Source organism: Astatotilapia calliptera, chromosome 3 (assembly GCF_964374335.1).
Source record: "Astatotilapia calliptera chromosome 3, fAstCal68.1, whole genome shotgun sequence".
Classification (NCBI taxonomy): domain Eukaryota; kingdom Metazoa; phylum Chordata; class Actinopteri; order Cichliformes; family Cichlidae; genus Astatotilapia; species Astatotilapia calliptera.
In genome coordinates, this window is record NC_137424.1 from 9889201 (window position 1) to 9911586 (window position 22386).

General features: G+C 47.8%; 2 protein-coding genes across 2 annotated transcripts; one reads left to right on the forward strand and one right to left on the reverse strand.

Moving 5' to 3' along the window:
• Nucleotides 1-1301: 1301 nt before the first annotated feature.
• Nucleotides 1302-12868, forward strand: aco1 (aconitase 1, soluble). Its single transcript, XM_026158311.2, has 21 exons — nt 1302-1453; nt 2514-2628; nt 2718-2886; nt 3300-3437; nt 3524-3593; nt 3664-3847; nt 5239-5378; nt 5460-5631; nt 5725-5825; nt 6017-6133; nt 6397-6556; nt 6629-6764; nt 7858-7942; nt 8093-8249; nt 8572-8696; nt 8790-8894; nt 9507-9649; nt 9791-9938; nt 10926-11048; nt 11121-11306; nt 11380-12868. The coding sequence occupies exons 2-21, from the start codon at nt 2520-2522 to the stop codon at nt 11494-11496; spliced, it is 2685 nt and encodes an 894-aa protein (XP_026014096.1). The 5' UTR covers nt 1302-1453; nt 2514-2519; the 3' UTR covers nt 11497-12868.
• A 3995-nt stretch (nt 12869-16863) lies between these two features.
• On the reverse strand, nt 16864-21296 carry paqr9 (progestin and adipoQ receptor family member 9). Its single transcript, XM_026158699.2, has one exon. The coding sequence runs from the start codon at nt 20273-20275 to the stop codon at nt 19130-19132; it is 1146 nt and encodes a 381-aa protein (XP_026014484.1). The 5' UTR covers nt 20276-21296; the 3' UTR covers nt 16864-19129.
• Between the last annotated feature and the right edge of the window lie 1090 nt (nt 21297-22386).

Genomic DNA, 22386 nt, shown 5'->3' on the forward strand with positions numbered 1-22386 from the left:
CGACTCCGAACTGTAGTAAAGGGACCTCTGACTAATACGGCGGGGTCCCTGTCGGCTCGTAGCCGAAAAATAGCTTTACTTTGTTGTGTGGGTCAACTTTTCTTGCCAGAGACAGAGAGAGGCGTTGAAAGGCTGCTCCAACGGAACTTATTGTTTTCGGAGGAAAACAGGAACACAGTGTACAGTCGAGTCTTAATAGCTTACTTACAACTGGGCTCGTCAGGCACTCTTCTTGGCTGCAGTGGTTATTATTATATTTACATGCTTCCAGCTCCCGTTTTTCCTCGATGACAGCTCGTACCTTTCCACTCCCCTTTTTCTCCCTCCTCGCGCTCACAGACACATAACGTGTATGGCAGTCCATTCTCCCTGCAGCACGGACTACACTGCCCATGATGCTACATTCTTTAGAGCTATGCTTGTAGCATTCTGCCTGTTAGCTTAGCACAACAACAACAACAACAACGAAAAGGCGCTCTCTCACCCAGGAAACACACAGTCGCAGAAAGAGAGAGAGAGCATCGCCCTGTAACCATGGCAACCGTAACGCTGCCGCCTGGAACAAAAGAACGTAGCTGTCAAACAAAACCAAACAGTCCTGACCCGCGACAAAATGAAACAGGAAAGTACCGCAGTGTAATCCATTTATCTCAACAAAGTAACTGTATTCTGAATACCACCTTTATAAACGGTAACTGTAACGGAATACAGTTACTCATATTTTGTATTTTAAATACGTAACGGCGGTACATGTATTCCGTTACTCCCCAACACTGCTAAATGGCGAGACTTCGTGATATTCTCTTAATCACCTAGTTTGTTTGTTTTTTAAGCTTCCACTGGTTTTCTATGGGACTGAAGTTTAGAGACTGGCTAGCCCACTCCATGCCCTTAATGTTCTCCTTCTTTAGTCACGGCTTTGTTGCCTTGGCAGTGTGTTTTCACTCAGTGGTATGCTGGAAGCCCACGACCCATCACCACCCCGTGTTCTGGCTGAAGGAAGGTTCACATTTTATGGTGCAAGACCCGTCTGGCCCTCAATGTGGTGAAGTCATCCTGTACCCTCAGTAGCTCCAAAGCATAACAGTCCATGCTTGACTGTGGTTCTAGGGGTCTTTCTGTCATACTCAGCATTTCTCTCCCTCTTAAAATATAAGATAAAATATATAAATGCCAAATAATTGTTTTGTATTATGCCACCGAAAATAAATAAATAAATGAATAAATAAATAATCCATTTCCCGTTCCAGTTCCTTTCCATAGTTGTCAGATATACGTGGATATGAAGCTGCAAAGCCCGGCGTGGGTTCAGCTTTTATTCTGAATAAAAACCTAACCGGAAGTGTCCCCAGTGGAGGCGGAACCTGGGCGGAACAAGCAGCAGGTTTTGTGGCGACTAGCTGGTTGTGACCTAACTGCTGTGATCTGGTGATACTTCAACACTGCATCTAAAGTAAGCAATAACCATCCGACCACATTCAGTTTCTTGGCTTATTAACGATTTTCCAGAAGAACGTCTGAACTGAAATTCTCGTTGTGTCGCTACGAAAGCTAATTTATCCAACTGTCACATTATGCTTTATACCAACTCACACTAATAAGATATCATGTCTGAATTATTAGCTAATGTTATGCTTCTTTCCTTCGTTTTAGTGTTCAATTTAAATGTTCATCTTTGAATAAAAGCCTGATACCTGTCTTCATAAATGCTGAACTTTGACCCATGAGCTATGCTAACTGAACACGTAGCATCAAATTTAGCAAGTTTTGGTAGAATTCGTAAATGGGTGCAGTTAACCGTGATCGTTAGCAGGTCAGGTTTTCTTCGCACGTTTTTACTGATAATATATCAACGTGACGGATGTGGAGACAAAGCTGTACTTTAATCAGGCTTCAAGTGTAAAACTTTCTGATTGAAACTGGGACCATTCTGGGACCATTCTGGTAAAAATGGCATAACCGAGGCTACAAATGTGACCTAAAGGTCAGCGTCACGTTTTATATCGGCAGGAGTGACAGTAGTTGTTACACAGGACTAAACCATTAGAAGTAAAGCTGTCCGGATATTGATGTCTTTGTCACTGTCGTGGCAGTTTGACTTTGCACTTGACAGCAGAGGTTTAGCCTGAACTTCAGCTAACCAGCCAAGTCTGTGGTCATGTAAGGTGTGCAGGCATGCGCTGTTTTCACCTTTCACACAGATAACGCCTCTTTCTAACAGGCCCCAGAACCTGAATTTCACTTAATGTGTGTTTGAGCTGCAAGTGACTGACACACAGTCAGCGTCACATTTTTGTTAAAGGAATTGAGTTACGCAATGTTCATAGAACGAGGTCAACGACCCTCCACCACTAACCCTGAATCCAAGCAGATCCACCTGCCGTTAGGGAACGAGTAACAGGCCCGAGCTCTGCCTTCCTGTCAGTCTTCATTTGGTTTGTATGTTGTTGACGTATTTGAAAGGTGCTTCTTTAGTCTGCATCATGTAAGTCAGGCTTTTGATCTTCTTTTAGGAAAAGATGTCGGCAACTGTGAAAAATCCTTTTGAGCACATAGTTGAGCCTCTGGACCCCAAACACCCAGAGCAGCAGTTTTTCAATCTATCCAAGCTTGGAGATCCCAGATATGGTAGGAGCACATCTACACTGAATGCTAACATGAAGCATCTCGTCGGTGCACACAACCGAGAAGTATTGACTTGCACGTGCGCTCCTTAGACCGTCTGCCGTTCTCCATCCGGGTCCTCCTGGAATCTGCCGTCAGGAACTGTGATGAGTTTCTAGTGAAGCGTTCGGATGTGGAAAGCATCCTGAACTGGAAGCAGACGCAGTTCCAGACTGTGGAGGTGCCGTTCAGGCCGGCGCGGGTCATCCTCCAGGACTTCACGTATGTCTTTTCCTCACAATTTGAGTGTCAGTGTCTTGTTTTAACTTTCACACATTTAATACGTTTAATGCACCTGGTGTGTCAGTGATGTCATCAGAGTAACGCTGGTCTGTAAGAAGAACGTTGTGTCACGAGGTGTTTGCAGGTGTTGTGAAATCCCTGTTTACATCATCTCAGGTGCAAAAAGAACCTTTGAGTGAAATAACCAGCTCAGGATTTAAGTGCAGTTTGCAGCAGCATCTGCTAAAAGCAGTCTGGACTTTAACAACAACAAAGTTATTCCCTGTGTAAGCAACAGGTTTCTACGGTAACATAGACTCCAAACACATGCTTTTGGGGTCTTATTAGTGATGTTTAAAAAGGTGACATCACATTCTGAGCGGTCCCTGATCAGCCTGTGCTGTGTCACGCAGCGGTGTTCCTGCTGTGGTCGACTTCGCTGCCATGCGTGATGCAGTGATGAAACTCGGTGGCGACCCAGAAAAGATTAATCCAGTTTGTCCCGCTGACCTCGTCATTGATCATTCCATCCAAGTGGACTTCAACAGGAAGTAAGATCTCTCGCCTTTCTCCCACCGTGTGTCAGCTCATAGGTGTTTCATTCACTGCTTCATTTCACTTGTTGTTCTTCACGCAGGTCTGACAGCCTTCAGAAAAATCAGGATCTGGAGTTTGACCGCAACAAAGAAAGATTTCAGTTTCTAAAGGTATGAAACTGTCGTGTGTCCATGTAAGTCTGATGGTTCGGTCCGTAAATATGATCTCTGGTCTTTGCAGTGGGGCTCCAAAGCCTTCAGAAACATGCGAATTATTCCTCCTGGTTCAGGAATCGTTCACCAGGTCAACCTGGAGTACTTGGCCCGCGTGGTGTTTAACCAGGATGGGCTCTTGTATCCGGACAGTCTGGTGGGCACCGACTCTCACACCACCATGATCGATGGTCTGGGCGTCCTGGGCTGGGGTAAGACGTTGAATATTTAGGAGCAGCTGTTTGTCTCACTCTCTTTTACAGCAGTTATGCTGCTGTAGGCTGCTGCTGGTCCCAGTATGAATGCAGCTTCTCTGTTCCATCATTAACTAGATTCTCTCATAGTTTGTTTTTGCCGTGTTTATTGTTTGATTTCTTTTGCTCTGTGCAGGATCCTCACCTCATGAAATACACACTACTAGTCAGAGGTTTTAGAATACACACATTTTTCCATTGAAAATGATTAATGTCTCGTTGCACTCTGAAATCAAAGCACAGCACAAAGTAATTGGAGTCAGTTTTAGACCCAAACATATTCTAACCTTTGACTCGTCAGTCGCCTCCTTTGGCAGATGTAGCAGCTGAACGCAGTCGTGGCTTCTGTCTACAACAGAAATCAAATCTTCTCCCACATCTGGAGCAGAAGTTCCATAAATGTGGACCTTTGTAGCTGCTTTGCTTTCAGTTCAAACCAGCTCGATGGGCTTTCAGTCTGGAGGCTGTGCTGGACACTCGTTCTGGCGCAGCTTGGACTGATGTGTGGGTCGTTATCCTGCTGTAGGATGAAGCCCTGACGGAGCGCAGGGTGCTGCATGGTGCTGCAGAACGCTGTGGTAGCTGTTTTGGTTCAGTCAGCAACCCTGGATCCAGCAAACAGCCCCAGACCATCACACTTCCTCCTCCATGTTGATGCCACACACTGTGGAACTTTGTCCTATTCTGACGTCTGGCTTTCTTTCTGCAGCTCGTCCTGTCAAACAGTAGAAACTGAGACTTTCTTACTACGACCACTATGAAGCTGCTTGAAGCTGTTGTCCTGTGAGCCGCCGTCACACAGCTGTTAACTCTCAGAAACTTGACTCAGTCGTGTCTTTGGCTCTGCAGACCTCTGCCTGTCACAGGTTGCATTTGATGCTGAAGGAAACTGGACTCGCTGACACCTCCACTCTGTCTGCATCTCTCTGCAGCACAGACCTGCATCTAGAAGTGTTGTGATGGTCCGTCTCTCATCACTCTGTCTGTTCAGCTGATGCTGACGAGGGTTTGTGCCACAGTGTGTCCAGCACTGCTTCATGCAGACGGGGGGCTGGAGGTCACACCTGTAGGAGCAGCAGCAGCGTCTGCACTGTTAGCCCATGTTGTTGCCTTTTTGTATCATTGTGAATGTGCATTATGTTGTTTAACCTCTGACAGTTCAACACTTTGTTAACATAATTAATAGTAATAGTGTTGTTTTTAGTTATGCATCCACACATAAGTGCAGATTGTTTGATTTGCAGTAAGATCACTCAGAAACATTTGCATTAGCTGCTTGTAATGGTGTGAAAGTGAAAAATCAGGTGTGAGCTTGGTGTCCTAAATAAAAGTTGACCTTGCCCCTTCAGGTGTGGGTGGGATTGAAGCAGAAGCTGTTATGTTGGGTCAGCCAATCAGCATGGTGCTCCCCGAGGTGGTGGGCTACAAGGTGCACGGCGCTGCAGATAAGTTCATCACGTCCACCGACATCGTCCTGACTGTTACCAAGGTAGGAGGGCGTTTGATGCAGCTGTTCCAACAGCAGTCAGCGCTCTGACGTCACAGCTGTGCTTTCTGCATGCGCCCGCAGCACCTCCGTCAGGTGGGCGTGGTAGGAAAATTCGTGGAGTTCTTCGGCCCAGGTGTGGCTCAGCTGTCGATCGCTGACAGAGCCACCATCGCCAACATGTGTCCAGAGTACGGCGCCACGGCAGCCTTCTTCCCCGTGGACGATGTCAGCCTTCAGTATCTGGAACAAACCGGTGAGCTGGTGGCGTTTGACGTCAGCACAAAGGTTGCATTCATTCATTGCAGGCGATTCTTTTTGTTTATGCGACTCCTTTGTCTAAAATCAGGACGGGAACCAGAGAAGTTAGCATACATTACCAAGTACCTGAAGGCGGTGGCCATCTTCAGAGACTACAATGATGTTTCCCAGGATCCAGAGTTCACTCAGGTCAGCCTCTGACTTCCTTTATGTTTGTGCACATGTTTGCTGAACCCACAAAACACTCCATGTGTTCATGAGGAAGTCTATTTTCAGGGATCACAGGTCATTGTCTGTTTTGTCTTTTATAGATTTTAATGAAAATTGTGACATGATGCAAATGTAATAAGAATAAAGCTGGATGTGTCTGTCTTCCTCAGGTTGTAGAGCTGGATCTGAGCACGGTGGTTCCCTGCTGCAGTGGTCCCAAAAGACCTCAGGACAGAGTTCCCGTGTCTGACATGAAGAAAGATTTTGAAGTTTGTCTGGAAGCAAAGGTGCGTTCCTACACATTTACAGGTGGAGGCTGCTGACACTCAGCATTAGCTCTGGTCAGTATCACTGCTTGTAGCATGAGGTGATACCTGCCTCTAGCACAGGTGCACAGGTGTCTAGCTGCTGTAGGGGGGCTCATTAGTGCAGGCCGTTCACTTCAGTCTTACCAGGAGTCACTCGTGTGCTGGTACAGGCTTGTTGCTAACCGACACGTCTGTCACATAAGATGCTCTGAAATCGTTCTTTTCTATAATTCTCGCCTCAGCAAGGCTTCAAGGGCTTCCAGGTGGCTCCGCAGCGCCACAACGCTACAGCCCCCTTCCAGTTCAACGGAAAGGAGTACGCGCTGAGTCACGGCTCGGTGGTTATCGCTGCCATCACGAGCTGCACCAACACTAGCAACCCATCCGTCATGCTGGGAGCAGGTGGGTGTGCTGCGCTTCACTGTCACACAGTTTTCTGACACAGTGACTGAATGAGAGTCTCTCGTATCTCAGGACTCCTGGCAAAGAAAGCAGTCGAGTGTGGTTTGAGTGTGAAGCCGTACATAAAAACCAGCCTGTCCCCTGGCAGCGGAGTGGTGACCTACTACCTGAGAGAGAGCGGCGTCATGGACTACCTGTCTCAGCTCGGGTAAGCTGCTTGTTGTTGAAACGATCCCACGTTTGTGTTGACTGACTGTTATTTCACTCACACCTCTCACCTGCTAGAGACCTGGTAGGATCCAGTGTAACCAGTGTTTAAAAGCAGGACATCAGCACAGTGATCAGTGAACGTTTCAATGATTGTTTTTAATGTTGTTTACGTTCAGAAGACTTGAGGTGTTTTAACAACACAGAGTTAGGGTTAGAGTTATTTCTGAGCGCTCAGCATCACTGCGTTAATGTCTCGTCATAACTGCTGTTTGATTCTGAAGCGCCCCTGTGTGTTGCACGTTTGTGGCGCCCCCGTGTGGCGCCCCTGTGTGTTGCACGTTTGTGGCGCCCCTGTGTGTTGCACGTTTGTGGCGCCCCCGTGTGGCGCCCCTGTGTGTTGCACGTTTGTGGCGCCCCTGTGTGTTGCACGTGTGTGGCGCCCCTGTGTGCTGCACGTTTGTGGCGCCCCTGTGTGTTGCACGTTTGTGGCGCCCCTGTGTGCTGCACGTGTGTGGCGCCCCTGTGTGCTGCACGTTTGTGGCGCCCCTGTGTGTTGCACGTTTGTGGCGCCCCCGTGTGGCGCCCCTGTGTGTTGCACGTGTGTGGCGCCCCTGTGTGTTGCACGTGTGTGGCGCCCCTGTGTGCTGCACGTTTGTGGCGCCCCTGTGTGCTGCACGTTTGTGGCGCCCCTGTGTGTTGCACGTTTGTGGCGCCCCCGTGTGGCGCCCCTGTGTGCTGCACGTTTGTGGCGCCCCTGTGTGCTGCACGTTTGTGGCGCCCCTGTGTGCTGCACGTTTGTGGCGCCCCTGTGTGCTGCACGTTTGTGGCGCCCCTGTGTGTTGCACGTTTGTGGCGCCCCTGTGTGCTGCACGTTTGTGGCGCCCCTGTGTGTTGCACGTTTGTGGCGCCCCCGTGTGGCGCCCCTGTGTGCTGCACGTTTGTGGCGCCCCTGTGTGCTGCACGTTTGTGGCGCCCCTGTGTGTTGCACGTTTGTGGCGCCCCTACAACTGGTACTCCTGTGTTTACATCTGAGGAAGTGACAGAGTGTGTGACGTGCAGATGTCTAATAATCCCTTTGTGTCTTCTGCCAGCTTTGAGGTTGTTGGCTATGGTTGCATGACGTGTATAGGCAACAGTGGGCCGCTCCCAGAGCCGGTGGTGGAGGCCATAACCCAGGTACTAACGGCTTACATCGGAGGCTCCTCCTCCTTCCTCCTGTGACGTTTATTCATTCCTAACACACTCTTTGTTGACTTGAAGCAGCTCCGTGTTCAGTCACCATGAGCCTTCTGTGTGTCATGTGACTGAGGTGTTTTTGTGCCTCAGGGGGATCTGATCGCTGCAGGCGTCCTTTCAGGCAACAGAAACTTTGAAGGACGAGTGCATCCCAACACCAGAGCCAACTACCTGGCTTCCCCACCGCTCGTCATCGCCTATGCACTGGCTGGCACAGTGAGAATAGACTTTGACAATGAGCCCATTGGTAAGTCACTGATTGAAACAGGTTTGAGTTGGATCTCCAAGCTTTCACTTACTAACCCAAAACATTTGAGATACTAAGCTGAAGCCTTTTAGTTATAGATGGCTGGTGGAAACAGGTCCAGGTCTAAATAAATAGGAGTGATATTTGAAAGAAAGAGACGAGACAACCTGCGCTCTGGGTTTAAACCTGCAGCTCACTTCCAGCAGCTCTAAGTGTGTTGATGAGCTTTAAGCTGAAGCGTCTGTATATGGTTTAGGTTATTATCACAATCAGCTGAAAAGACGTTTGACTGCTGTCCTCTTTCTTTCTCTATCCCCTGTAGGGATGAGCTCTGAAGGCAAAGACGTTTTCCTCAGGGACATCTGGCCCACTCGAGAGGAAATCCAGGCTGTGGAGAGAATGTTCGTCATCCCATCCATGTTCAAAGAGGTTTATGAGAAGATCGAGGTAGTGTGATCTTATGTTTGTTGGGGAGATCGTGCACTGCTGATATGTCTCGTTGACAGAAAGCCTTGTGCTGTGTTTGTGGTTTCGCTGCAGCACGTGAATGAACGCTGGAACTCGCTGGCTGCTCCCTCTGATAAACTCTACACCTGGGACCCCAAATCAACCTACATCAAGTCTCCGCCCTTCTTTGATGGTTTGGTAAGTACATGCCGTACACGAATGTTCGTCTGCAGACTTATTCAAAGGTTATGTTTTGCCTTCATTGAGAAGAAGAGTGGACTTGCCTCCATAAAGCAATTGGCCCCACTAGTGTAGGGTGTAGCTTACAGTGCCTGGAGGTGACTGTGGTGGTGAACTGTGCTCCACCACAGCTCCACAGTCTGTCACAAGGAGGCTGTCGTGTTATTGGTTGGGCCTCCCTGCAGTAGGACACGCCCGGTTCCAACACCTGACCCAGGTGACCTTAGCCAGAGAGGTGGGCCTACTCTAAAGCCCTTCCGAATGACCTCCGCCCCCTGTCTGGAGCCCATCCACCTTTCAGAGAAAGCTCATTTCCACCATTAACAATTGATTTGTGCCGTTTCTCACTAACGACGCCATCTGGTGGAAGACGGGTGCATAACATTTATGACACAGTAATGTCCCGGCTTCAGTTAAAACAAAGTGACAGCTCGTTGACTAGTCTTGCACATCATTTAGTTAAGACAGTGAGACATTTTGAGCCGTGTGGTTTGGCGAGCGTGTCCCCGCTGCACACAGGAAACCCTGTTGTCTGACCTGACGTGTCTTGACTGTGTTGTATTAACTCAGACCAGGAAGCTGCAGCCTCCTGCCTCCATCACAGATGCCTGTGTGCTTCTGAACTTGGGAGACTCGGTCACAACCGACCACATTTCACCTGCGGGGAACATCGCCAGGAACAGCCCCGCAGCACGCTACCTGACCAGCAGGGGGTGAGTCAGCGCACACGTGTTACTGAATAATAATGGTACTTAGCCCACGTCACAGACAGTTTTCATATGACTTCATCTCTTGATGAAAAACACTTGTCGGTGTGAAGCCATCAACATTTTCTGCTGCTGCTCTTTTGGCAGTTTGAACTCCCGAGACTACAACTCGTACGGCTCTCGGCGAGGTAACGACGCCGTTATGGCCAGAGGGACGTTTGCCAACATCCGTCTCTTCAATAAGTTTCTCAACAAGCAGGCGCCACAAACCATCCACCTGCCGACAGGAGAAACGGTAGGATCTCGTTACCACTGAGCTACAGGAAGCCTCGCGCTGCATCGTTGTGCAGCACTTGTTTATAAGAAGAAGGGGCACGGCTGTGTCAGCTCAGACTGAACCCACATGCTGAAATATCAGAGCCAGCACAGTCAGGGCTGCATGCTGCCCTCTGGTGGACAAACTATGCAACTTCAACTTCTCAACAGAAGTCAGACACAAGCTGTTTAAACTGTGATGTTAAATTACATTTAATTTATGCCTCGAGCACATTTTCTTTATTTAAATTACAAACCAGCTAATATTATTATAGCTATATATACATGACCGTCAGTGCATCTAAAGGAGTGTGGAGAGCAGATCATAAATGTAAGGTTTTCTGATGATCTTGAGTCAATGTTGTGATATTAATAAACTGAAGGAGAGCCTGCAGACACTCTTGTTTACGAGTTTTGAGGTTGCATAGTTTGTCCACCAGAGGGCAGCATGTACCTAACAGTACCTACCTAACCCTAACAGTAACCTGCAGCTGTTTCAGGAACACCACCAACACCCAGCTGATAATAATAGATAATAACTGCACATAGCAAATGTTAGACACATCTATATGTTTCCCATATTTATATCAACGGTTATGCCTGAAAGAGAAAAATCAGAGCTTTGTGTCGTGACTCTTTATCTCGATAATAAGTGAGCTATGAGGAAGTGTGCGTTCTGGTTCTTGGTTGACATCAGGAACTACAAGCTGCATGTAGATTCATTAAACACTGTTACAGTAGCTCTAACGGTGCTCTTAGGTTTGTTCTTGAAAATGAAGTTGTGAAATAAAATGCAGCAGTAATCTAAAGTAGGGCAGGGTTCAGACCTCACAGGGTTAATTATCACTGTTGTGTAAAAGCATCAGTGTAGACCATGTCAGATGTGTGGCATTGCTGACCATGGTAACAGATGCAGTGCTGTTGCCGGGCGTATCTTATGATTGGAGCATCTGTGTTCTTGTTTCAGCTGGATGTGTTCGATGCTGCAGACAGGTACCAGCAGTCCAGAATCCCTTTGCTCGTTCTCGCAGGGAAGGAGTACGGCTCTGGGAGCTCCAGGGACTGGGCTGCAAAGGGCCCCTTTCTGCTGGTAAACTCAAACTACTTTGTTTGTATGCTCACATAGTTGTTTGCAGGTCTCAGGTGTTTTTTGTGTTTGCAGGGGATCAAGGCTGTCCTGGCAGAGAGCTATGAGCGGATCCACCGCAGTAACCTGGTGGGGATGGGAGTGATTCCTCTGGAGTATCTACCAGGAGACACGGCCGACAGCCTGGGTCTGACCGGCAGAGAGCGCTACACCGTGGTCATCCCTGAGCTGCTCACACCCAGGATGGTCGTAGACATCAAGGTACGGACAGACAGTACGCTGCTGCAGGCGTGTTGGGATGTGACGCTGACCTGCTCTCTCCCTGCTCCCACAGCTCGACACGGGGAAAACATTCCAAGTGCGCCTGAGATTTGACACGGATGTGGAGCTGGCATATTTCCGGCATGGAGGCATCCTCAACTACATGATCCGCAAGATGTCTGAGTCCTAACTGATGTGTCACTGTGGGCTACACAGCATAACTGTAGTGTGTGTGATTCTGGTTTTACTACTGGTGCCAGCAGCTGTGTTTGAATGGCAAAGCAGACTGGTGATGATGATGAGTATTTATTAACCGTACTAAAGATAAGATGAAGCTTGATTCAAACATGGGAAACAGCATCCGCCTCAGTCCAGGGCTCAGCCTCAGCAGCTTTACTGCTTTTATTGTGCACATGAAGGTGACCCGTTCAGTCAGGTTTGCCTGGCCCACTGTCCTGTAACCATCCTGCTTTATGAACCATCAGCTGTGTACATGTCACAGACAGACGTGGCTCTCTGCTGTTGGTCCTTAAAGCAAAGACGTCCCCCTGTGCCATAAGACCAAGTGCTTCTTCATTTTAAGACTTCTTGTTGTTGACTTCGTGGACCACAGTTAGTATCACACACATGTCAGCAGCAGCCAGACCTGCACCTTGGGCTGTTCGATGTGACCATGTATATGACGATGTAAAAACGTCTGTCGATTCCTATCACGCTATCGTTTGTTTCGTGGTGTCGCAAAATAAACTGTTTACTGCAATATTTGTTCATGGTTTTGATGTCACTGTAGTATTAATTTCTTAAGTTCTCTCTTTCTCTTATATATAATATAACCACACTACAGACGGACAAGCGCCTGTTTTTACATGTTGTTGTTAGCAACAATGACGGTAACACCATCGCGTAAACCTTTCATAATAAAGCTCAAGATCCTGTTGAGACTTTTCAAAATAAACTGAATCACGTGAAAGATGCAGAGAGTTTATGGAGGAGAAGCAAAAAAGAGCCGTCAGGTGCTAAAAATAAACCTCAGCCTGAAACTTTGAGAGAAAACTGCGGCCGTTACAACTTATGTCTAAAAATATATCGTTTCATGCATCGGTTAAAACACTCGACTCCAGCTACAGGACGCACAGCTGGAAAAACTAAACGCCAGTCGAGCTGCACGAGATTCACAGGAAATATCACATGTTTGTGATTTATATCGTTGCCAGGACGATAAATGTCTTATATATATGAGATTGTGGTCATATCGCGCAGCCCTACATGCACCGATGACAGCATAAATATGGTGACAATGACATCGTTAGGTGATGTAGTCGTTCAGCAGGCAGTTTTAAAAAAGCTGCTCTCAGACTCACAGCCAGTGTTATAACTGGAAACTGAACGTTTCTCCCAGTTATTCCTGCTGGGATTAAAACCTTCAGTCCATCCTCGCTGTCTGCGTGAATCCTTTATTCACACATGTTGCTGTTGTCCTGCTTTTCATGGTTCTGAGAATCACAGTTTTTGTAGCTCTCACATGTCCGATGAAGTCTCAGAAATAAAAGCTGGTTTCTGGCTCCGCTGTCCTGTCGTCTTTATACTTTTCATCATGTTCACTTGTGTAGCTTACATTAGTGTGCACCCTTTGTTGGTTCTTAGACGGAGCCTTAAAAGAGTCACTGGACGGCCTTCAGCTGCATAAACAGGCTGCCAGCTGACTGAAGGTAAAAGTAGGTCTGAAACGGCTTCAAATATCTTTCTGACAGGAAGTGAGAGCTTTGTGGTTCGCTGGGTTCCTCTGAGGTGCCTCACGATCTGCTCCTTTCTGACACTAGAGGGTGAACAGAGCTGCAGAACAGGAAGTTTACTGGCAGACGAAGCTTCCTGCTTCTCAGAAAGGCACAGGCGGCAGCATGAAAGCAGCTCTCCATTGTTTAAAGTTCTGCTTTCACACAGCACTGATTTCTGGAACACCAACAAACGAGGCAAAGATGCACACGCTTCCTGTCTGCCAGCAGTTTTCTCCAGCACCTCCTCTAAGCCACGATCCCATCCCTGAGGTCTACCTGATGCAAAAGCCAGGTGACCAGAGGGCCTGAAGCACCTCAACCAAAGCAGCTCGCTCCTCTCAGTGTGCAGCAGCAGGTTTACTCCCAGTTACTCCCAGTGTGCAGAGAGAAAAAGCCCAGACACGTGGAAACAGATTTCAGCTTGTACTGGTTCAGGACCACAGGTGAGGACGGCACAAAGAGCAGCTAGCAAACTCAGCTCCCTCCTCTCCATGCTGTGCGTGTGTTGCTTCCACAGCCACCAGCAGACAGCTGCTGTGGGTTATGAGCTCACCTGGAGAAAGAAGTGGAGCTTCCCCTCTGTGGAATACCACCTACTGGATCTAGAGATCCACCAGTACGCCTGGCAGACTGACACCAGAGGCCAGTGCCTGCTTCAGGTCTCAGCAGTCCTCAGCAGTGAGCCAGCCAGGCTGACCCAGAGGCGTCTGTGAGATTGTTTAGAGCACAGAAACATTCAGGGAGCTGCTGAGACTTGCATGCATGAGATTGGGGCTGTGTGGGTGGGGACGAGCTGATCAGCCCCAGCCAGGTGGGAGAAAAGAAGTGTGGAGAGTTTAGTGACATTACTCAAGTAAAAGCTGTGCTACATTTCCACAGAGTCCTGCAGAGCAGGTCCAGACTGAACACAGCAGAGGAAGCCTTTCTGTCTCCCACACAAACAGCAAAACCACAGTTCACACACAACAGCTGCTTCCTTCTGGGTCCACTCAGCACCCTCCACTGGTCCCCACTCTCCGACATGTTTCAGAGTCCTGCACAGCGACCAGCTCCTCCCACCACCTGTCATCATCCTGGGATACTCTCTCTCTTCTGCTTCTGTTTGGTACTCAGACAGCAAAGTGTTTCCCTGCTGGGTGCTTCCCTCACTGCATGATCGAGGACAAGAAGCTTAAAACATTGCACGTCATGTAACTGACAGTGGCGATGGATGAAGCTGCAGCTGTGTTCAGACTCGTGATTATCTTACCAGACAAAATAAATCCAGCACAGTCTGATTATTTCACACTGTTTCACCGACCTGCTGCTTTTCAGGGATCACTGTGTCAGTTTCATGTGAAAATAACAGAGAGCGCATCGTCCTGTATGAAAGCTCAATAACCAAACGTGATAGGGTCGTGTTTTCCCTTCAGCCTATCAGCGGTGAATACCACACTGCCCCTCCCCAGTTCAGACCACGAAGCTTATCTCAGCTCACAGCTGTCAGAACTGAATGAGTAGATGAAACAAACAAACCCTCTTTGTTGTGAAAGTACGGACATTTGCAAACGATGTTCCACCTGATATTTGAATAGTCTGACTTCAGCTTCTCATGTTGTTAAAGTTCCTCCCTTAAAACTGGACTTTGCACAGGTTTGAAGCCCACACACTGAGCCCATATGAAATGTTTTGCATACTTGTAGTAATTTGCATCACCAATTGAAGAAGCTCATCAATCTATATGTAAGATATCAAGCCTGAAGAGGTTGCATACATGTAAAAACTGTATGTACCCATACAGCCTTTGCCATGACACTCATCATCAGCTATCAAAACAAGCTGACTGGAGTCCACCGGCTGATAGGACATGTGTTGACAGTGCATGTTGGAGCACTAAGCCATGAAGTCCAAGGACTTCTGAGACAGGACTGTATTTAGGCACAGATCTGGGAAAGGGTATCGAAGCCATCCTCCAGAAATTGAAGCAGTTTGGAACAACCAGAACTCTTAGAAAGGAACTCAAGGTGACCACGAAGCCAATGTTCACCCTGACAAAGCTCCATCACCGCTCCTTGGAGAAAGACAGGAGCCACGCCTCAGTTAAAAGCACAGGAGTCTGATCAGAATCTGGTCTGATGCCAAACGTCATGTCAGGAAGAAATCAGGCAGCGGTCATCACCTGGCATGAAGCATGGTGGCAGCAGCGTTTGCGTGCTGCGGAAACGTTTTTCAGCAACAACCAACCGAAAGACGTGTCGGGGTGCCGAGACTTGAGCTGGACTGATCATGAAGTGGATCTGACGTTCAGAGAGCTGCTGTGGGGCTGTTTGCAAACAGGCTCTTGCTGTTCGCTCGTTCCTCTAACTCCCTCACTCGCGCTTTTTCCTTTTGCTTTGGTAAATCCTCGTAAAACAGATAAAACCATTAAAGAAGTCAGATTATAAAACAAATCTCTTTGCCTGCATCTGATGCTGTGACAGTTATTTCTCACTCTTCATTTCGGTCGCAGCAGATGGCCCCGCCCCTCCCTGAGCCTGTTTTTGCCGGAGGTTTCTTCCTGTTAAAAGGGAGTTTTTCCTTCCCACTGTCGCCAAAGTGCTGCTCATAGGGGCTCATATGATTGTTGGGTTTTTCTCTGTATGTATCATTGTAGGGTCTACCTTACAATATAAAGCACCTTGAGGCGACTGTTGTTGTGATTTGGCGCTGTGTAAATAAAGCTGAATTGAATTCATTTACATTAGCCTTTGCCTCCATCACTCTCCCCTTTGCTTTCACCACCTTCTTGACTGTTTAAAGGCTCCCTGATTTAGCAGCAGCTCTGCTTGAGGATGATCTCCACTCTGATGTTCATGTCTTTCCTGCAGCTGTGGATGTTAAAGTCAAATGAGACAAAGTGATGCAGTGGGGTAGAAGTGGAAAAGCCAGCTGTGCGTGCAGGTACGTGCACGTGGCAGAGCGTAGGGTCCTGCAGACCTACAGCACACACAGCATGCAGCAGGCTGAGAGGAGGAAGTGCTAGGCTTGCAAATCAGGGCAGGACTGGGAACTTCTTTGAAAACATTTGAATTATTCAAACCTCTGAGATCCCCTGACTTAGCGAGTCTAAACACCTATAGACATGTTTGCAGCTGTGTGGGGCCAGGAACCAGGACTGTGTGCGATGGCTGAAACTGAACACGTCACACTTTCATTTGCTTTCGTCTGTCAGTTAGAAGATTAATAACAAATCCATTCGTTCAAAGGTTAAAAATGCACCTGCTAGCATCTGCATGGACACAGATAAGGGTGCAGTTAATATGTTTGATCTCACTTAATTAATCCAAACGACGCAAAAGAAAAGCTGGGAAACAACGGAGGAGCTCAGCTGCACACGTTAACGCCACGACACAGGAAGCAGCAGCAGGACACGTTAACGCCACGACACAGGAAGCAGCAGCAGGACTTCCCAGTGTTTGTTACGTCAGCTTCACTGTTTGCAGTTTCAAAACGACGCTTGAAGTGAAAAACAAACTTTCTGTTCTGCACATGAACCAAACATTATTTTCTGATGTCTGCTTTGTGTTCAGTTGCTGCCCACAGCCCACATGACTGTTCTTCAGCCTGCTGTGTTCAGCTTGTCGTCGCACGCTGTTGTCACTTTGTAGAGGCTGGTCTCTGACCCACACCAGCTTACAGGAAGTGTTTGTGTTGCACTCATTACAACGAAACCAGCAGTGCTGTTTGTGCAGCTGAAGCTAAGGACAGCATTCAAGTGGCATTGATTATGAAAGCAGTAAAGAAAATAAAGACCCACAATGACAGAAGTTCTCTGTGTAATTTATTGAAAACTCAAAGATACACTATTTGATTAGGATTTGTACACTGAGTGCTAGAATTACCCTCCTGAAGTCATTCATAATTAAATGCATGTGTAAATAATCTATTAGAGTTTTCTTCACCCTGAGTACTTCACTAGGTAAGATGAGTAGTCAGTGAGTCTAACATCCTCATACTGAACACAGCTTAACAGATTCCAGACTCAACCGGACACGATCGGTTCCAGCGATGGTTTTTCTCAGCAACACAACGATTCGAATGCTGAATTGAGGTAAACACATTGCTTCAACACAGACGAGTCTCTCAGGCCGTTCATCAGACAGCAATACTTTAACCTGAAATGAAATATCACAGCACCACAGACCCTCAAAGGAGCCACGCGAGGAGCCTGAAGAAAGTGCAGCATGATTTCAACCTCTATGTTCCCTCCGTACATATTCCAGTGTCACGTGTAATAAACAACTCTGATCCATGAGAATTAATTTCTGGTGTGCAAGTATAAGCAGGTATATGTGCAGATTTTAGTACATGATCACAACGTCACCACGTGAGATTAACAAACAGGTCAAAGAGAAAAAAACCCACCGATGGTCACTGTCCGTTTGAAGAGCGCAAACCCGGCGGGGTGGAGGACCGGACCACACCGATGTCTCGCTTCTTTTTGTGGAAGACATGAAACTAAATGATCAGAAGAATATTTCTGTTTAACTAAAATCATCATCATCATTATTACACACTTACGTTTGTGTTCAGCAGTACAGATTTGGGGACATTAGTCACTGTATGGTAAAATCTGGCTCTTATGCAGCTTTTCTAATCTGCTCAAGCACTTTATACAGCAGGTCTCTTTCACCCGTAGATTCATACGAGCATCTTTTCTACATCTTTCACACTCAAACGCATCTGCAGCGACTGGTGCTTCGAGTGTCTCGCCCAGTATACTTTGACATCCAGCAATGAAGCCACCAAGCTGACCTGCTCCACCTCCATGTTCGAGTTCTCAGCATATGAGAGGTTATATGTCCACTTCATCCACTACTAATGCTTCTCTGGACAACTCACATCTAAATAACATGATGTACATGGATGGTGTCTAAACCAAACCCTACAGGGTCCAAGTCTCACGGCTGAGGAGGTGTGATCAAGCAACGCCACAAAGCTTAACTTTGCTCAATCAAGACTTGGTGGTAAAGTTAACATTTAACTCGATCGTACAGCCTCAGGCTGTTCATGACTGAACGTCGCTGGTTTCAGCCTGTATTTAAAAAATGGACACACTGAGCGTATGGCTGACGATAACACACGTGGTCATATCAGCTCGTAGGAACTGAAATTGTGATGTTAGCTCAACACTTTTCAAACTATGGCTTTGACTCTGAAGGCTGCTCAGCACATGAAGGGTCTCGGACACAGAGCCCACTGCTGCAGTCACTGTGCTCACGCTAACAAAGCAAACCTTTAAAGTGGAACAGTGCTCTGCAGACTTTGCTCTCATCATAAAGATATAAAGTCTGCAGTGAGCAGCAGAGCCTAAGGGGAAAACCACACAAACAGCAGAAACAGTCACACAAACACATTTCACCTGTCAAAAACTGCGGTGTCAGAAGGACACGGTTATTTGCTTTGAAGTGTTGTGTCCTTACAGAAAGTTAAGCATGGCTTCTTAATGACGGGGCGAGTATGTGCGGCCCCTGAAAGTGCTTCACTGTAAGACTGAGAAGAGCTCTCAGCTATTTCTGTCGTCGTGTGCAACGCACACTTCCTGCTGCAAGGGTCACTTGCAAAACAGACAGGAAATGAGATTCGTGTGCGAATGTTTGTGCAAGTAAGAGGAAGAAAAGGTATGTTATCAAAGGAATCATTGGACATGAAACAATGGGCTCGGCACAGGCCGCAGCAACACACCGTTTTAGCTCGAAATAACAAAGGGAGGAGGAAGAACAAAAAGGACCTAACAGCAGACAGCTCATCAGCAAATGTTCTTAATGGTCCCACTAACGTCTAACATGTTAACCAGTCGTAAAGTGGAACATTAGTTCTCCTGGGCAGCAACCATAATTGCAGAGCCCTGAGAGGTAGTTGTTGTCCCAGCGCTCAGACGTCCTGTTAGGAGGTGCTGGAGCAGCTCTGGGGAAAGAACTGGCAAAGATATGCACTCAACCACACGTGTGAGCTCTACATATAATCCTTATAATCCAAAGGGGGCGGGAACATACGGCGGGTCTAATGATGGCGGTGACTTCTCCGTGATCAGTGACATTTCAGGTGCTTCTTGGGGTGCTCCTTTTCCAGCTGTTCTCTCTGGGATCCATAGATACAGTTGGCCCGCCAGGAGAACCATACGATGATGGAGACAATGGTGGTCTGGAGGAGGAGCATCACTCCGTAGGTGGACGCAACGGTGGGTCCAGGGAGGTGGGAGAGGGAGGTGGGGGGCAGCAGCAACGCTGGGCTCAGCAAGATGGCCTTAATCTCAGCCTTGATCATGTGAAGTTCATCCAGGATGGACAAAAACGTGCAACAGTGGAACCACTGGTGGCTGTGCCCCCAGATGTCAAAGCGTCCTGGCGCAAGGCGTTCGGGGAACTTGCTAATGTTGAAGATGGCTGACACCAGCAACCAGAGGCAGTGGCGATAGAAGAAGCGGGCCATGGGGGTGGAAGCGGTGAAGGAGGAGGAGGAGGTGGAGTAAGGCGATCGGGTGAGGAGGCGGTAGAAGATTGGTGTGGAGGAGATGAGAAACGGAAGGAGAAAAACCAGCGTCCGGATGATATAGCGATGCTGCCTCCACCTCTGCCGAGTATTGCAGCAGGATAAAACACAGATGATTGCTACAACACATGCACACGGGATGTAGTAGGTCTCAAAGAACACGTTGCACTCTGGGATTGCATAGGCTGAGGGTGCAGCCTCACGGTTCAACTCCACCCGGGAGCTGCTCCCTGTCTCTGCTATTCCTGCCTGAGGGTGGATGTAGTAGTAGTATGCCAACGATGAGCCGACCGTGTACGCACTGATGGTGCCGTAATCCACGAAGAAGCAAACCTCTCGTACCACAAGAGACATTGAGTTAAGCAGGTGAGCCATGCTGCTGGCCATCAGTAAACAGGACACCCCAATAAAGTAATTCCACAGCGGATAGAAGAAAGGCTCACCGCTATCAGGCGCACCTTCCCAACCAAAAACCTCCACAAAATAGTAGAAAAAGATGAAAACAGGAAGAAAGTGCGTCCAGAAATTGCCCGTTTCATTGGTAGGCCTGAACGCTGACAGTAAGCAGTCCCACAGGCTGTAGTTTGGGAAGCGGTAGCCCGTCAGGATAAAGTTTTCTATGACTCGAGGCGGCACGTCCGTATGCCTCAGGAGAGGCAATGGCTGACCGCAGTTCAGAAGCATAGTTAGAGTTTATTTATGCTGCCGATGGACAAAAACCTCCGCTGGGATCTCTGTTTGCATAAGTTCTTCACTTTTATTGCTTGGCTGTTGACTTTATTGCTGATCACATCGTGGTTTGCGATTCAATCAGTTGCTTCTGGGTGGATAAGGCATCTACAGACGGGCCCAGCTCTAAAAGACCATTCAGCACCCTCTGTGCACCTCCAGGCCTCGTGAGCTGCACACTAATCCAGTGAGCAGCTACTACAAAGCCCAGGAGTGAACCAAGAGCAAAGAAGAGTTATGCAATGTCCAAAAAGCTTAGGCCACTGGTTAATTTTTCATTTTGGTTTCCAAGGTCAGCAGAAACATCCAGCATGCAAAGTCCATCTGCCTGTTGGTCGTTCCTTCTTTTGCATAGTGGATCACACACACACACACACACACACACACACACACACACACACACACACACACCTGTCTTGTGATGCTTAGTTCTGCAGCAGCGAATAAAATGGAGCTCAGTTATTACTGTGTTACAAGGTGGAACAGCGCGTCAGTGAAGGAGTCCGTACAGCTGGTGTCCTGGAGACTCCGTGGCATGTAGGCCGTGTTGTTCATCAGCACTGTCCTGTTTGCTGCAGCGAGTCTCCACGGCCCGGCTTCTATTCATTCAGCTGCCGGTGTGTTGCAGTGCGCTGCGGGCACGAAGAAATCCTTCAGGACTGACACGAGCCGGCGTTCAGTCCTTCGACGCAAGGTCACGTTTAAAAATAGCATTTTAGAGCCGAGAGCGCGCCTTCATATGTTCCACGCGTAAAGGGTCGATGAGGCAGGAGAGCGCGATGCCCGAGGAGGGCGACGGCAGCCGGCGTTTCTGCGAAACACCGAGCGGAACGGCGCTTTGACAGGCACCTGCGTCAAGTTACGCGCAGTCACAGCGAGTTTCCGGTCAGCGCTTTCAAACGGGAACACCGAGGCTGTGACGTAACACTTCTAAGAGGTCATTGTGTCCACCATTTGAACCGCCGCCGCACTGCCAAAGCGCAGTCTCTAACTACAACACAAGGCAGCACCAAATACAGGACGTGTGAGGTGAAACTGTTATTTGAGCCGAGGTTCATTATTATTCATTATAAGGAAAAACTGAGCAGCTGCACTGGGTGCAGAGGGCAGCAGAGCAGAGCTGGCAGCACTATCAGTGCAGGACGTGCGTCTCTGAATTCATCATTTACGTTTAACTACGACCACAAACTGCTCTGGAAAGATGCGCCCGCGTCCTTGTTACTGCTGAATCTGATCCTGAGGCAGGCTTCGTGTTTGACACCTGATCGGGAGTGTTGTGATGTAGCAGTGCGGTGTGTTGAACAGGGGTCCGAGCAGGCAGACAAACGCAGAGAGATCACTCTAATGCGGCCTGTTATTGGTCTTTATAATGGGAAGCAACATGACGTCACTGCTGTTGTGATTTGGCGTTACAAACAAAATTAAATAAAACGGAATCGAAGTGAAATCTTCCAAGAGCCTTATTTTGAAGGGGATTCACTCAGTTTCCGGTACAGTTACGACTCGTGCAGCTGATACAGAAATCTTGAGTGTGCGTGTGTCCGTGTCGTGTGGTTGAGGTTTGCTGTAGTCACACTGGGGACAGATGAGGACTGCACTGTTAGGGGCACCATGCTACACCACTGCATGTCTGACAAGACAGGGAAAAACAAAGGGAATAATCTTCAGTGCAGAGGACGAAGTCTGCTTCCTGTCCACTACCAACATAACAACTCAGTTTTTCAATATCCTAACCAGCTAGTTAGTTCTCTGACCAGCTAGTTAGACAGCTATTAATCACAAAGGCAGCCAGCAACATCCTGTGTGAGAAAAACCTCATTCCTGCAACCAGTTTGATGAATTCCTGTACACTGAATTATTTATTTAAATAATCTTTATTCATCTCGTGTCCTCCTTATTTAGACAAGTGCAAAGATAAATGCAGAGGTAGAGACTAACAAAAGTTACACAAAATACAAACAAAAACATGTACTTGAGAACAGAAAGCTAGTGTAGAGAAGTCGCTCTCAGAGTGAAGTATTGTGTTCCACAAGAACAGGAAACTTTTACCATTTAAAGATATTTGG

Excerpts from the sequence above, each read along its gene's own strand:
- aco1 (XM_026158311.2), top strand. The coding sequence starts at position 2,520 with ATGTCGGCAACTGTGAAAAATCCTTTTGAGCACATAGTTGAGCCTCTG. Across the intron at positions 2,887-3,299 it reads GTCATCCTCCAGGACTTCAC|CGGTGTTCCTGCTGTGGTCG; the intron begins GTATGTCTTTTC and ends TGTGTCACGCAG. Across the intron at positions 6,134-6,396 it reads AAGTTTGTCTGGAAGCAAAG|CAAGGCTTCAAGGGCTTCCA; the intron begins GTGCGTTCCTAC and ends TTCTCGCCTCAG.
- paqr9 (XM_026158699.2), bottom strand. The coding sequence starts at position 20,275 with ATGCTTCTGAACTGCGGTCAGCCATTGCCTCTCCTGAGGCATACGGAC.